We start from the raw sequence: 16,416 nt of genomic DNA, 5'->3' as shown, positions 1-16,416 counted from the left end.
TTGTACTGCCTTGGGCTGCAATATTGCTCAAATGTCCATAATGTCCTATGAGGAACTTAAAAAACTACAGTGCACATTGTTATACATCCAAGAAACAGCACTCACCTGGAGGAGAAACTACTGTATGCTGATTCAAGTGAGGAGGAGTGCTGTGCTCAGGCTGCTGAGGGAGATGGGGCGGCATTTCTGGCTGAGGAAGGTGTATAATCGGTTGAGTGAAATGTGAAATAGTGTCAAACATATTCCCTGGGAGCGGATGCTCCATAACTGGGATCTGCACTGGAACAAAAGCTGGAGGAGAGGATTTGACTGGAGGGGCTGCTTGTTGAGGGGCTGAAGGAGGTGGTGGGGGCAGCTGCTGTGGTTGCAACTGTGGCTGTTGCTGTTGCTGCTGCTGCTGCTGCGTCTGCTGATGGTGGTGATGGTGATGCTGCAGGAAAGAAACAGAGTATACAATCAAGTTTCTGCATGGGAAACAACGGGGAGGGAGTGCTACCCCTTTCGTTAGACCGCCCTGTCCCTAGTTTCTCCTTCCCAGCAGTCACTCAACTGAATCGCTAGGATGGAGAAAAACAGTGTGGAGAAGGGGAGCTGCAGTGGAAAAACTGTGGGAAATGTGTTAGCTTTCATGACAATTATACACATAAAAACATCTTCTCCCGAAGTTGCTTGCTTTTACAAAAACTGGTTGCTGAAACTTCGTACATGCACTTGTGCGAAGTGTGTACCTTAATAAGAGTATAGCAGACCACAGAGCCTTAGGAAGAAAAATATGCAACCAAATAAAGTACTCTTTTAGAAAAAAACAAAACCCACTGTATTTTTTTGAAGTTTAGTGTTGCCCCAGCCCCATACTCAATGCTAGCTTCAGCAATCAGCAAATTTATAAAAGTATTCTGCCAGGAAAGATAGCACTGCGCAAAGAGCAAGGTAAGTTCAATACTTAGCTTCTTGCTCCCAAACTGTACTTATGTAACGGAACTAACTGAAATACTAAGAATTTCAGTAAAAAAATATTCAAAAGGCAATTTAAATTTTTTTTAAACAGCTTCTCTTGTTTGAGCTGCACTTTCTCAATATCAAACACTTACTTCTTCAACTGGAAAAAAAACATTAAGCCTCTGAGGAAACCTGAGAGCTGGACCCAGTGATAATTCCTTGTCCATTCTGGACCCTATCTTTCACAAATTCCAAACCTTGATTAATGCTAGGGGCCTAGATGAATGAATCTTACTGGCTCCATATTCTGTATTGCAGGATTCCATATCCTGTATTGCCTTCCCATGTGAGACAGGTCTAAGGAGCTGAGATGATAAAAGCTTTGCCCATTCTCTTGGACGTGGAGTGGGCTTCTTTGTGATAAATTAACATAATGTCAAGCAGAGAAACATTAAAGTATCTTCCCCTATACAACAATGTACCTTCTTCTGTTCTCGTCCAGAATGTCCTTTTTTCTTAAGTTTTGGAGGCATTTCTGGGGGGAAAGAACAACAGAGAATTACAGTGCTTTTTCATAACATTGTTTATATGTAATGCTCTTTAATATAAGTTATTTTATGACTATGAAATTCAAATCAAAAGGCGCAAAAGTCATTTCTGGAATCCATAGAAAACTGCCTGATCCCCCCCCCCCATATGTATGTCATAGAGAAAAATGTTCTTTATCCCTTTACATGCCTAGAACAACCCAATGAATTAACCACTTCTATTTTACAAAGATGCCATTACAACCAATGCAAGCTGTTGAGTCAAAGACTCAGGAGAAAGAAAGCAACCCCTGGGCTTAGCAATTCACTTTTGTGAGCATCTTCCTCCAACAACTCAGTTGCCTGCATAAATTTTACTACAGCTTTCCTCTGTACTTTCATTACTAAATAATAGCAGCAGCTGAATCAGCTGTGGCCAGGGGTGTGGGTGGGGCTGCATTGCTCTCCTGGCTTCCCAATGCTGCACATCACTGCCAGTTACCAAGAGAGGAGGGGCAAGGGAATGGGGAGCTTGGTATGCTGTAGCCTCACTGCTGTCCTGCCCCTCTCAGCAACTGGCATTGGGAAGCCGAGAGCAACACAGCCTCACCTGTGCCACTTCACTATTGTGCAGTGGTACCTCGGGTTAAGTACTTAATTCATTCCGGAGGTCTGTTCTTAACCTGTAACTGTTCTTAACCTGAAGCACCACTTTAGCTAATGGGGCCTCCCGCTGCTGCCAGAGCATGATTTCTGTTCTTATCCTGAAGCAAAGTTCTTAACCCGAGGTACTATTTCTTGGTTAGCGGAGTCTGTAACCTGAAGCATATGTAACCCGAGGTACCACTGTATTGAATTAACTGCCATTACCATCCCATGTAGGCTTGTTTCCTAGGTAGCCTCAGAGCAACAGTTTGCTCTAGGATTTTTACTACAACATTCGGTTAAGCTTGCATTACATAGTAAAATTGCTACAGAAATGTCCTCACACGAAGACCATGCTCTGCCTTTTTCAGCTTGATGGCTTTTTGGTACTTAAGGCTATCTCACAAAAAATAGAAAGCTAAGGTAACCATCTGGGTAGGATTCATCCCTCGCATGCTGGCAATAGGTGCAAGTGAGTGTGTGAGAGACTTTCTTATGACACACATGTGTACAACTGGACAAAGACAACTGGAGAAGGTACTTCAGTGAAGGAAAGTGTTTTCCTAGTCTCTATAAAAAGCCCAAACAGTCTCTGTTGAAAGGAAGTTGGCTCAGATCTACCAACTTAAAGAACAGATCAGAATTAGATACAGCGCACCATCTGGGAAAGAGTAAGTTGTCCTATAGCACAAAGACCCCTGCCTCTCCCCCTCTCCTCACACCCACAACCTGTTCTAGAATTTCCCCCCAACTCTATAGAGCAGATTTGGGGTGTGTTGTGGGGAGAGCAAGTCTCTCTGGGCAGATGGAAATCCTTGTGCTAATGGGACTTTGTTGGCTACTACTCTGGAAAATTAAGGTGCCTTTCAAAACTTGTCACCAGCCACAGCCTAATAAAGACAGCATATGAAGTACCCCTTTACTGCTCTTAAAACAGAACCACATAGCCTTCCCCACAAATAGCAACAAGTATCACGTTCTTATCACTATTCTACCACTATTATCAGTTGCACCAATATTATCCTTCTTGGGGAAAAATCTACAAGTTTACCACCAGGCCCTTTGTTATCTTGGAGGGAAAGCAGTTAGTGGAACTTGTTCAGCTTTCTCTACTTGGTTACAAGGATCGAAAAGGTTTCTAAGTATCAGATGTTTTATTAGAGAAAGACCTTTACTGTGCCAGCTACTGATTTCTACTTTCCATGCAATCATAATTTGAGGGAAATTCCATGTTGCAATTTAATGATTTAGAGCAGTTTATTGGCCAAATTACCTGTGAAGCAATTAACTTAGCAGTCAGCAGCTCTTTGGTTTAGGTTAGAATGTGAATAGTATGAAAAATAGGTAGAACCACCCCTAGAAGACAGCTTGTTGGCACCAGCTACAGATCACATTAGCTACTGTAATTCTTTTTTAAAAGTGACACCTTGAGAGTAAAGCTGTTTAAGAAACTGGACAGTGCTATGTCAAGTTTTCAGTTTACCGTAACATCTCAGTGCTTAGCACGTTCTAAAAAGCACATGCTACACATTGCTACGGAGCAGAAAGAATAAAGGGTAAATGATGCACACATGCATATATGAAGATGTGTGATCTGCTGCAAAACACTGGCCTCTTGTGCCATTATTAGACAATATTCTATTTCTAACAAGAACTATAAATATTGGGATTCCATTTTAATAAATGAGGAATTGTTAGCTGACTAAAAGGGGCAAAATAGCTATGGTTTGATGCTGATGTCTTGTGTTTGTATTTGTGCTTGCATCTCTCTATAGTTGTCTGTGGCAATATCAGCTTCCTTATAAGAACGAGCTAATCAATGAATGAGTTAAGGAAATAATTTAAAAACCTTTCCTGAGTGTGCAAACCACACAGGTAGTTGCTTCCAAGGGCTCCAGTGGAGAAAGCCTGGATGCAAGTGTGAAGCTTGCAAACACAGCCCATACCAGGAGCAAGGATTTTCCAGCCCTTAATTTAAAAGACCTGGGCCTTCAGAATTGAGCTTGTGTAAATGTAGCTGAATAGACAATATGGTGCTTCTATAAGGAAGCAGCCTTCTTTTATCGCCCTAGGAGTTACCATAACATCACAGGTATAACACATTGTCAAATCCACCTAGAATCCTTGTTGGGGTATCCATTGAACCTGGCTTGCAAATATTGTTCAGTGCTCAGTTTCTCAGAAATCCACCTTGGGTTTTTTAAATAGCTTTTTAGTCAATGACAAGCCTGTCATAATGAAATTTCCACAGCATATTTTTGTACTTTGAGCTGACTGCACTCATCTGTCTATATTATACTCCATCTAACTGCACTATTGTAAGATACTTCTAAAACTAATTTCAAATGTTATTTCGGCAATATGGTTGCTGTTAAGTCAGTTTACTGTGGCCAAAGCTTTATGGGCTTGTGATAGCACTTTTCTAGATGAGAAGATTACATGATAAATATCTGCCGCTGTACTGACATAGGTATTTATTTATTTACGCTTTAACTTTGCAACTGCATGAAAACTCAAATGACATTATTTTTGGCCGCATACATACTCCTGAGATAATGTATGAATTAGGCCTCAGAGTGGTTTTGATACATTTTTGGATGAGGGCATTATTTAAATGAATTGTCAGGTCAGACAATTTAATTCCTGTAAAGTGGGAGATTATTTTTATATGGAAAACATAACTTAGTTTGATAAAGCAGAGTTAACGTCTAAATATACAAAGTTATGAGCTGCATATTCTTTGTGCTTTATTTTCTTGGTCCCATACTCTACAACTCCTATATAATTTAGCTGTGTGTGTAAACAATACAAGGGGGGGGGGGGAGAAGGAGATTGTTAAGGGCAAGCATTCAACTTAAGCAACCTGAAAAAACTGATATGGTTATTTAAATTATTTCTGGCATCATTTCAGCCTGATCACTTGGTGACTTGACAGCTGTCTATTCCTGAAATGCAGCTTTCTTCTGGGGGTCTAATGGGTACTTTATGTGTCAGTGTTTCATGCTGTGATTTAAATATTTAGTACACCCTTCAGTAGAATTACACAAATGTGTGACAAACTAATGAATCTGTGCACAAGATACTGTGAAGTTCACTGTCACATATGTGAGAAGAAGCTGGATCATCAAGTAGTACCATCAGCATTTCACTATTCAAAATAAGGAACAAGCAGAGGCAGAAGTGAAGGTTTTCTTTGTTTCAACTGGAATAGTTACTGAAATATTTTGATAACAGCACACTTGTCTAGGTAAGATAATGCTTAATTTTAAATAATACAAAAACATCCAAACACAACACACTTTATGAACTGCACTTTCTGAATTTTAATGGAGTTTTCAGCTTATTTAAAATTGTTAGAATGACCATAAAGTAATTCAAAAGCCCCACTTCCCACATGTATACAAAACCTGATTAACTTCCTCTATAGACCTTGGCCAGCATTCCAAGTATCACATGGTTGCTTCTGCTTGTGCTAAGGGGGCTTATCTTCTCCCCTGTTCCAGTGGCAGCTCCCATACAAGCTGAAGGGCTCCACCCAAAGGCTAGTGGACCCTCTGGAATAGCTTTCAGGGGGCCCCAAAGTTTGTAGGGCAGGGTAGAAAAATGGTCAAACTTCCTGCCTTGTGTGTGCAGAAGTGTCTTTCACACATGCACAGAGTAGTTTGGAGAGGCTTTGGCATTTGCACTTTTCAGTCCCGCAGAATGAAAATCAGAGTTCATTGAGAAGGTCCTATTTTGGTCATCAGATCCTACAAGGGATTTTCAGTAAAATAAGCCTGGTGTGTTAAAAAAAAAGAAAAGAAAAGTTGTTTTATTTTCCAGGTAAGCTAGTGAGTGCTTTCTCAAAAGCATCAAGGTCCAACTAGTTTATATGTCATCTTATATGTTTATTTGATTTCCTTAGGAGAAGTAGCAACAGTGACCGGTACTAGTATAGAATGTGAAAAGTAATTTTCCCCATTTTGAAATGACAGGTTAAAAACTACAATTTTAGTTATTTTACAACAGGTACATTTTCTGTAGCAAACCAAATTCTTTATTTATTTTTATTATTTTAGAACAAAAATAGAGATACTATACAACTTATTTTAAAATTATTGTGATTACATCATTGTTAAATCATAAGCATGCAGATAAAATAGAAAAACAGATTATATAAATTACTGATAAATTATTATTTGTAAAGGTAAAATAACTGAACAGCTGAATAAAAATGACAGCAGACAGTCAATTCGTTATCAAATGCACTTTGAACAGTTCACACTTGTGCATAAGGGAAAGCAGAATTACAGCTTTGCTAAAAACATGCATTTATACATTCCAATAAAAAAAATCAAGCCTTTATCGTATCTATCCCTTCAGAAAAATTAAAAAACAAATGACAGAAACAAATGCAAAATTGAAAAAACAATTTAACAATACTAATAAAGACAATATATTTCAAAAGCCCTGAATAGTTTTTATAAATGAAGAACCTTTACTGAAATGTTAGAAAGCACTGTGCTGTAGTGTTGTATGCACAAAGGCAATCATTTCAATATGTAGCCTCCCTAATCCTAAAAGCTTAGATTAGATCAACATTATACATACGTGTTTCTTGCCATTGACAGTATGTACACTGAATAATTCTATTAAAAGTCATTAGTACAAAAAAGATTAAAATTTTAGATATTGTTTGATCTGCCTTCAGGTATGCATATATGCAACCATACTGAAAATATACTTTTGAGACAACTATTTATAATGCTGGTGCTTAGTTTCTAAGAATTAAAAAATTCTGGTTTGTAGGGGGAAAGTGTAGAGGACTGTAAGTATAAAGTACCCTTGTTGAAATTAAATAACCTAATGGTTATGTTATAATCTTGAAGACAATCCAGCAGCTGCTTATCAAACAGAGCTCCCATGTAGATGGGCTTCCACAGAACATGTGCAGAGCTGTACCTGATATGGATCAGAATAGCGAATCCTTTTTCACACAGAAGCTCTGTAGATGCAACAAAGATCTGTGAAGCTTTGCAGCAGCAAACTAACATTAAACACTTTTTCTTTTTAAAGGAGGATTTCCTACCCGAAATATCACTCCTCCTAAATGAGGGTTACTAGCCTACTCCAACCTGCAGCATGAAAAGAGAGCTTCCACCTTCCTACTACCAGGAGAGGTATGATCAAAGTGGGGCAATTCAGAATGAAACCAGACGACCCAATTTATATTGGCTGTCATCCAGTAAAGCCAATCCTTCAGCAGCTTTCATGCCAAACCACTAAACTGCTTTTTAAAATTGGAAGATGTTTTAAAATAGTAGTTTGGAGGAGGTTCAGTAGAAGGAGCTGTTGGAAGGGAAACAGACAAGAAAACTCTAGTGCGCACATACCTCTAGATCATGGTCATAGCATATAAGAATGTTTACTCATAGAAGAGGCTTCTCATGTAACAAACAACTCTGTGGGTATAAACCAAAACAGGGATCTAAATTTTTTTGCAAAGGTCTCCATCAGCCTAGATAACTCTTAAGTAACATGCTGAGAGGTCATAAATGTATGTAAGAAACTGGAGTCACATGAGTTCAGACACAGAAAAAAGTCTGCAACAGACCACAAGCTACATGACAACCAGTAAAAGGGACTAATATTGTACTCAATCCAAATCAAAGGCAGCTTGATGAGAAAGAAGCAAACGGCAAAAAGATACTTGTCTACCATATGCTAAGATTTAGCCAGCCACAATGTATGACATTTGGAAGTTTATCTGTTGTTGAAAATTTCACAGTTCAACAAATTTAACTGGAAATGTTTCTCATTTCCTGTAGCACAGGTTCTAGAATTAAAAAGCAATTTTGAGAAAGCTGTCAGATGGGGTCACACTAAAAGTATTACTGTAAATTCATTTGGTGAAGGTGCTCTAATTTATTCCAAGATATCAAATGCTACTGAAGAACACTGAAGGCTCATTCAAGCAAGAACATACTCTAATTACAAGGACAGGGCAAACTCTGGGTTGTAGCCAACTAAGTTCATACTAACTTAGATCTAATCATTTCAGTAGCTCTACTCTCAGTAGAGTTTACTTGGATACAATCCTCTTTCTTCTTCCTCCTCAGGTTCAGATAAGCACTAGTCTAAACCTCATAAGTACCTCATAGTTAAGTTTGCTTCTCTTGTGGACTGAGACCACTTACAACACGTAGGGTGAATTCACAACTGAATCTACTCTTCACCTGAAGTCTGAACCTGCTCTTAGATCCTCACCTGCTGGGTCTTGAGAACTAGGCTCATGTAACAAGAGTCTATTGTTTGCAAGTCAAGACAAAAGAAGAAAGAAGAATTCACTAAAAATAAAAAAGCATCAACATATCAAAGTCCAGCTAAAATTGAAAGTTCTTTAATTATTTCAATAGCTCTGTTTTGACAACGAGGGGTTAGTTATGCCAGCTCCAGACTGATTTGGGTAAGGGGCCTAGATGAGGTCCCTCTCAGAGAAATGAAGCAGCTTTGAATCTAAGCAGATCCATGGCCAACTCTGCCCCCCCCCCCAATTTCAGGACCCTATGCTTTCTACCGCCAGTGAGGCCACCACCGTGCTAGCTTTCCACTTGCTAAGTTTTCCATGGGTGGAGACAGCAAGGTCAGCAGATGGGCATCTAACTGTCACCAGCAGCACAGATCAAGAGGTTAAGATACCTCTACAAGCCATTTACAACAATCAAACCCAAGGTAATATTGCCTAGTTTTATATCTCATTTAAAACCATACATATTTTATGGGACCTAGAGTTCCTGTGAGTGGAGTTCCCTCTGGGCATGAGGCAAGTTTTGCAAATTTCTCCTCCCTCCTGCAGCCAGCCCCTTGTAAGCTGCTCCACAGCGTTACCAGAACAGCACAGGAGGTGAGGCAGGGGCTGAAGGAGGAATCAGCATAAGCTGCCTCCTCCCCACTCAGTTCTTTCTGCAGATGGGACACTCTGGATCCATCTCTGCAACTGCCTTCCCAAAACCTGCCCCAGAGGGTTGGGAAATCCTTTGGACAGAAGAGAGGATCAGCAGAGAAGGAAGGAGAATTGATGAACATTGCTCCCCTTCCTATTCTGTTGACAGACACCATCATCAGAGCAACACTGCTGGATAGAATTAACAAGCCTTATAAGTAAAAGTTTAAAACAATTCAAATATTGGTAAGAAAGATCTATCTTATTATTAGACTCTTTGAACCTTTCTAATGCAGCAAAAATCCCAAATGTGTTTAGTTGGATTCACCTATATGAATGATGGCTAATTGATGCCACTAGATAAATTTGTTTCCTATGGCTTATATGATTTTTCTGTGCAACAGGGATTCCCCAACACTTTAAATCCCTTTCCCTCCCCAAGTATAAAGTGCTCTATTGATTTGGGTGATTGTGGAAGAAATCAATGGGTTATATGCAACTAAATCACTGCACATGCAAAATGACTTCCATGAAAATAATGGAACTTCCCTTCCCTCTCCCCCCCTCCTCCCAATCTGCTCTGAAGGCCCAGGGGAACTCCTGGAGCTGACTGGGAGTGCTTGGGGGGGGGCGTTTCACTTGTAGTCACAGAAGTCATACTGTTTGTGCAATGATTTAATTGGACACAATCCAAACTTCCTTTTTATACTTGGTATATGACATATTGCGTATAACCAAACATGCACAAAGAACATGTATGGGCAATCAATGCATTACAAAACTAAACTTAAATCCCCTAAAGTGGACTTCAACCTCAAAATCAGATGTTACTTCTGAAATAACCTTGCGCTACAATATTTTAATGTGAAATTGGTATACGGTCTCAATTGTTAGTTTTACAAACTTTTAAAAGTACGACAGAGTTTCCCCATACGTAGAACTCTATTACCTCAGGCATGGTTAATGTTTTTAACTAAAACATGTATAAAAACAGGCAGAATTAAAATATTAAGTAATACACTGGAGGCATCCCAGGATAACCCCGCCCCCCACACTATAGACATCTTGAAGGTTGCTTATAAAAAACAACCCATAGCAGATTAAAACAACCAACACAGTGAGTCAAACTGTTGCAAATAAATAAAAACGGGGAAGATGTATCTAGGATGGAATGTCCATAATTTGTGTTCCACTGTGGAGAAGTTCCTCTTTTTACTGCCTGCTTTAGTCATGGTATCTGTAGCACCTGCACATACCCACCTCTTCTTGGCACTTGTCCAAGAGAACACCAAACTTTTTAACATCCCCCGAGTTTAAAAAGCAACAGGAATTTTGCAATATTTTTTTTAAAGGGACTCCCAGAGGGAAAATGCCAAGTATACATCACAGATAGATGCTTTTTGAAATGCTTTCACCAGATTCCCAAACTGCTTTTTAAATTAAAAGAGTTTATGCCACTTGTTTTTATAAGCATTATCTAACAACTGGTGAGAGAAAAGCAGGAATATGCCACTCTTTTCTGAGTCATTCATATATATTATGCTTATTAGGCAGCTGGGTAGGCATAAATATCATTCAGATTGGATAACTAAATACATTCTTGTATACAAGCATTGCTAGCAAGGTTTGTGACCTGATAGTAAAATGAAGACCAAGCTTTCTGCCTCTCTTGTTTTTGTTTTTTAAAGCATTAAAATGAATGTTCTGGGGGAAAACCTCAATTTACTCTTATGTCTACTATGAACACTGAGAATTCTTAAGTTAAATTCACTCTAATGAGATCAAACTTGCTTCGAGAAAACAAACTGTACAAGTTAAAATGAGACCTTTTTCTTCTACCAGTCAGGGACCTTTGTTTTAGGGCTGATCAAGAGCTGGAGAACATCTCCTAGTACCAATTTCTCATCAATATGAAGAAAAGCATTTAAATCATATAAATTTATGTTTTAAGAACAACACAAACAAAGTATTTAATCAAACTTATACTGTAAAATACCTTGCTCACATATAAACTGGTAGAGCATTTTTGTTTCACAGAAAACCTAGTCTAATTGCCATTTAAAGAAGCTTGCTATTGAAATTCAAAACAGTCCAAGGAACAGAGTAAAAAACAAAACATGGAAGATCAAATAAATCTGAAAATAATTTTTAATTTAAAAGCATCTTCTGAAAAGTACCTGCTAGGGCAACCAGATGCGAGAGAGAATACAGCTCATGCACCTTTAATAGTTTTGCAGAAGAGAGAAGTTCTGCAGGTGTAGCTTGCATGATAAGGTACACCAACTAGAATTCCTTCTATGCAGTTGTTAAAAATGCAGGAAGGAGCCTTTGTCCTCTTTTGCATCTGGCTGTCCTATTATCTGCATAGCCAAATTCCTATCATTCCTGCCAACATGGGGGAAAATACACCCTAGGAATCATCATCATCACCATCATCCATCTCTAAACAAACTCAAGAGCCTTTTCACATATGTATATAGATACTAGGAATGGGCCTCTTGCAGTCTATAGAAGCTTCTTTTGCGACACAGAACAGTGTCTTCTAAAACTTCAGTTGAACACAATTTACCATTTTAAACATAGGAAAAGGTCAGTGAAACTATTACTGCTTATACTAATTGAAAATGTCAATTTTCCCCCACCCACCCTCAGCACACTAATGTGCAAGCCTATCCTAAAATATGATTACACCTTCCCCTGCAGTCCCCAGCACCACATCTCACACAATTCCATAGGCAAGTGGCACTGGGGATTACAGTGAGAAGGATGTAATTGACAAAAATCACCTCCCTGCTCTCCACCGGAAGGAACCCACTGCTGAATCCAATGTCTGGATCCAGCCTATGGCTTTGATGAATAAAACCTTAAGGTAAGTCAATCTTTGAAGAACTTACTGTAAAATGCTTTTGCAGTTCATGCGAGAACTGCAGGTCTAATGCAAAGAGTGCACAGAGTTTTATTCTGCCATACTTATTAATTTTAAAATATTGATTGTTAGCATGAATCTAAGTGCATCATTCAAATAAAAAAACAACAACTTTAGGGTCACATGAGGAGTATCAAATGAAACCTGTAAGAGCTCTCAAAGTTAACAGCAAAAATATACTGAGGCAATGTTAATCAGAAATAACAAAGCTTTTCAGTACGATGATTGCCCTGCATTCAGTCTATTTTTTCCCAATAACTTCTCAGTGCCATCTTTCCAATACATGATCATACACTGTATCTACCTTCTGGCAAGCTGACTGAACGTTCACTAATAAAAGTGTATCTTACTCTCTATTAGATGAGAAGCCAGTTTAGAAAATATTCTTTTTTTAAAGCTGTGAATCTGAACCATCAGACACATAAAATGGTACCGTAGCACGAATTATAAAGTGGCTCTGCTATCCTAAATTAATAAAGCATTGTTCAGTGCATTTTGAAGCAATCAGATGTGATACCCTCTTTATAACGTTGGATCCAAACTGGGTAAGCTTCGTATACAGAAAATATACTGTATATACTGCTTTACAAAGACCAAAAAATAAAAAATAAAAATTAAGAAGACGAAGCCATACTAAAAACATATTTATTTATACAGGAAACAGGTATAGGACTGAGTCTATAAATAATCTGCATCTAACCTGTTTCTGAATCTTCACTGTCGGAGGAGCTGGACTCACTGGTGCTCTCAGACTCTGAGGAGGAGAACCCCTTCATTTTAGAGGAACCAGCAATTACATCCAATTTCTCTGCTGCAACAAGATAATAGCACAATATTGTCATTGGATAAGAATATAATCCAGAACCCATTCTTGTGCTATGCAGTATTCCCCTTAAACACTATGGCCTTGCTACTCTTTTCCCTGTGGAAGATTTGTGCATACTGATACGTTTTTAATTGGGCTAAATGAAGCAATATTTTCAAAAGGGCAGGGAGAATGTGCTGCCATGCTGTCCTTTTTCTTTCCAAGGCTTCAACATAAAACATGTAGAAGAAAAATCTGCCTTGTTATATAGTCCTTTAAAAACAACGCAGAATTAATGGGACTCTAGATACAAAAAAGGAAACCTTTTAAAAACTGTCAGATTTCTCAAATAGTAATAACTACTTCAAAATGCATTTATTTTCTGCTGTGCACCTCTTTTAGAAAGTTTGTCCTTCCTTTGAACAATGTGTATGCGAAAATAGTCAATTATTAATACAAAAACTTTTAATAATTTCCAGCAATGGAGAAGCATCATAGAGCCTTGGTTCATTGCTTTGGTTCTGCAACTAAAAAAAAGTTTTTGTGTCTGGTTGTGGTGAACAGTTTCATAATAAATAGAACATTCATAAGTTTTACAAAACGGTTAAAACAGGCTACAATGGCATAAAATAGAAATATGGTATGTTTTTATAGCTGTTTAAAGAGAAAATATTTGTAATATAGTTATAAACTGAGGAACACTATGATTCAATGGCCTGTATCATAGGCCATCAAGAAAGTCCAGTGATAACATCTAATAGATCTGTTCTTTATTATTAATCTAATCCATCATTTGCTGGAATGGCTGCAACTCCGGAATGAGGGATGCTTTTTCCTTGCATGAGTTTATAGTGCCTGAATACTAATATGTTCCCCCATCTCTCTATACAGTGGCAAGAGATTTAATACACAGCGCTGGAATGTAACACAACTGCTCTGAGCTTGAAAGGTACCTTGAGGTTTCCTCTTTTTCCGTAAACAAGATGTTACATATCTTTCCAGCTCCCGCAATGTGGACGCCTTTAATGTCTCAAAGTCAATTTCAATCTCATCAGGATTGGAGTTTTTCAGTGTGGGTTCTCTTGACTGGATGATATGGACAACCCGGCCTAGTTTTTCGCCAGGGAGTTTGTTAATGTCCAGGCTCAACTGTCTCTTTTCTTCGTAAGACATTGGTTTACATTTCTCCTCCTCCTCAGACTCATAAGCAGGAGGTGGCTTGGTGTTCTTCAGAGTCACAGGCTCCTTCTTACTACTTAAAGAACAATTATTAATGCATTATTTTACAAAACAATGATTTTAGACAGACAGCAAAATGCTATTCTAAAGTGTGTTGTTAATTATGTTTGCAATTTGTTAGCATTGTCTACTATATTCTGAAATCTGGTATAGTTAAATGCCTAATAATCTAAGCTGAAAGTCAATAACTTTACAGTTCAAATCTTACCTTAGTTATACAGCCTTACTAGGTGGCCTTAGACAAGCCATCATCTCATACCCTCAACCCACTTGCAATTTGGAAACAATAATGACCTCTTTTCCAGAGTTAATGTAAGGATTACCAAGATAATATATATGAAAATCACTGAATACTAAGGGGGCTATATAAATGCAAAGCATTACTGTTTCAGCAAAATAACAGTACATATAAAATGACATATAGCAAAAGAAGAAGAAAATCACAGGGGAGCAACTCGTATTTGCAGAATGCAAATACAATTTTAGTTTGTTATGAAAGTGGGTAAGGGAGGAATAGCATAGATAATGATGTGCTATATTTGCAATAGAGACTACACTCTTGAAGGTGCCACAGCACATTAAGGAGATGACTTAAACTTAGTATAGAAATTAGGTCATCACCTGATAGATATCCAGACTGGCATTTATGCCAGCTCCCTGCCTTGAGGTCCAGAATGTTCCTGGAGTGGGCTCTGTGCAGGTGCAAAACCCTATGAATGGGACTGCACAGAGACCCAAAAGAACCACTCAGTGGGACAGAATTTGCTCTACGCCTATTTACTCTCTATACTTCCATTTGCTCCTCATAGCATTTGGCAGCTCAACATTATTATTATTTTTTTAAAAAGCTAACTGTTAATTATATTTAAACCTAAACTTTGTTTCTGGTTTTTTAAAAAAACGTAGTCCTATTCCACAGTGAACACACACATTTGACAAAACTCCAGGAGCCAGTTTAGAGAAATTTATGTCTTCACTCTAAAACAGAAAGGCATGCAATTCTCACTGGGTGATGATCTCTGCATCTTAAAATATAAGCCTTATATAAAACAAATATATCAATATAAATCATGGGTTGCATCCAATGTTTGTAATGCTCAGAATAGATCCACAGAAATAGGCCCATAGAAATTAATGGACATAACTAAATTAGGTAGATTAATTTCAATGTGTACTCAAGCACAACTTAGTTAGATACAGCCTCATAATTACAATTTCCCAACACAGCAGCCTGTTCAAGGACTGCTTGAAATGATTTTACTGATACTAAGGTTTTCTAACATGCAAAAAGTCCTCAATTGCTCCTCAAAATCTAGAGCGCAAACTGGAGACTGCTGAAGTAAGCCTTTGTATCAGGTAAAGGATCTGCTAAAACCAAATCCTGTACATACTTAGTTTTCCTAAAAGCCAAGAAAGCTCAAATAAATGGTAGTGCTGTATAACTAGAGTTTTACTTTCATAATACTATATGGTTGAAAATAATGTGAATTCAACTAGAGGTTTTAGATATTTGAAGTATTGGAAGTTTTGCCTTAATCCTGACAACACACCTGTTCTTCAGTCCAAACAAATCAAATAAACTAAAGATTTGAACACAGAAGGCTGACCTTGAGTTACTGTTACTGCCATTATTTTTCTTGGCCTTCTTAGGTGGTGGATCCTTGGTTTTATTTTTTTTATTCTCTTCTACTTCTTCTTTCTTTTTGTGCTTCTCCTTTTTCTTTTCTTTCTTGTCTTTCTCCTTCTTCTTTGGTTTGTTCTGCTGTGGCTGGGACAGGGCAGCCAACTGCTCATGCACTGCTTTAAGCTAAGGAGTGGACATAAAGATCAATACAATTTTGTTCTGATCTCTTCATTTTAATCTCCCCTTGCAAAAAAAAGGGGGGGTGTTGATCCCTCTGCTTACTTTGGTGCCCATCTAACTGCTTTTTTTACTAAGAGTTTTGTGTGTAATGTTATCAAGATCACCCATTCTACATGAGCAATATTGTCTATTGAGCAGGAAAGGAAGAAACAAGGAAGTGTTTAACTCTAGTTGCTAAAGCAATTAAGACAGCCATGGAAGGTCAAGATTCTCCTTTAGCCCATGCTTCTTCTCTCCTCACATCATATCAACAGTGCAAAGAGTGTGACTCTCAGGCTTCAACAATTTCACTCACAAAGCCAAGTGTGGTGCTGTCCATAGTCAGCAACCAATCCTGCCTTTCAACTTGGAAGCTAGAAAGGTGGGCAGAGATTGTTCCAGCAGCTTTCTAGCTCCAAAGTTGGGAGGAAGACTCAGTCAAACAGGCCACTCAAAAATTATAGACCCCAAGTGATTCCAGTCTCTTTTCACACTATAATTCAATAGTACATTCAAGAGGAATGTGTGAAAGTAAACTCTGCCTGATTCTTTTACGTAAAATTGTAAGTC

At 38.3% G+C, this 16,416-nt stretch overlaps 1 protein-coding gene and 1 long non-coding RNA gene across 13 annotated transcripts in view; one reads left to right on the top strand and one right to left on the bottom strand.

The window, feature by feature from the left end:
* BRD4 (bromodomain containing 4) overlaps positions 1 to 16,416 on the bottom strand; it is a 69,783-nt gene that overhangs the window by 8,387 nt on the left and 44,980 nt on the right. For 4 of the 5 annotated variants that reach the window (XM_079965902.1, XM_079965905.1, XM_079965904.1 and 1 more), the window contains exons 10-14: positions 15,611 to 15,810; positions 13,718 to 14,019; positions 12,660 to 12,770; positions 1,422 to 1,474; positions 106 to 430 (exon numbers count right to left, since the gene is read on the bottom strand). In XM_079965902.1, the coding sequence (XP_079822028.1) occupies positions 106 to 430; positions 1,422 to 1,474; positions 12,660 to 12,770; positions 13,718 to 14,019; positions 15,611 to 15,810 (991 nt within the window). The remainder of the gene's footprint in view (positions 1 to 105; positions 431 to 1,421; positions 1,475 to 12,659; positions 12,771 to 13,717; positions 14,020 to 15,610; positions 15,811 to 16,416) is intronic. The other variant, XM_079965906.1, reaches the window with a different exon arrangement.
* LOC307210412 overlaps positions 1 to 16,416 on the top strand; it is a 37,276-nt gene that overhangs the window by 19,705 nt on the left and 1,155 nt on the right. For 2 of the 8 annotated variants that reach the window (XR_013835966.1, XR_013835967.1), the window contains exons 3-4: positions 11,737 to 11,902; positions 13,656 to 13,713. This is a non-coding gene — a long non-coding RNA (uncharacterized lncRNA). Of the gene's footprint in view, positions 1 to 7,166; positions 7,271 to 8,650; positions 8,823 to 11,736; positions 11,903 to 13,655; positions 13,714 to 16,416 lie in introns of all 8 variants that reach the window. The other 6 variants (XR_013835964.1, XR_013835965.1, XR_013835971.1 and 3 more) reach the window with 5 other exon arrangements.

This window comes from Podarcis cretensis (assembly GCF_951804945.1).
Source record: "Podarcis cretensis genome assembly, chromosome: 2".
Taxonomy (NCBI): domain Eukaryota; kingdom Metazoa; phylum Chordata; class Lepidosauria; order Squamata; family Lacertidae; genus Podarcis; species Podarcis cretensis.
The sequence above is the reverse complement of the archived record's forward strand: the minus strand, read 5'-3'. Positions and strand labels throughout refer to the sequence as shown.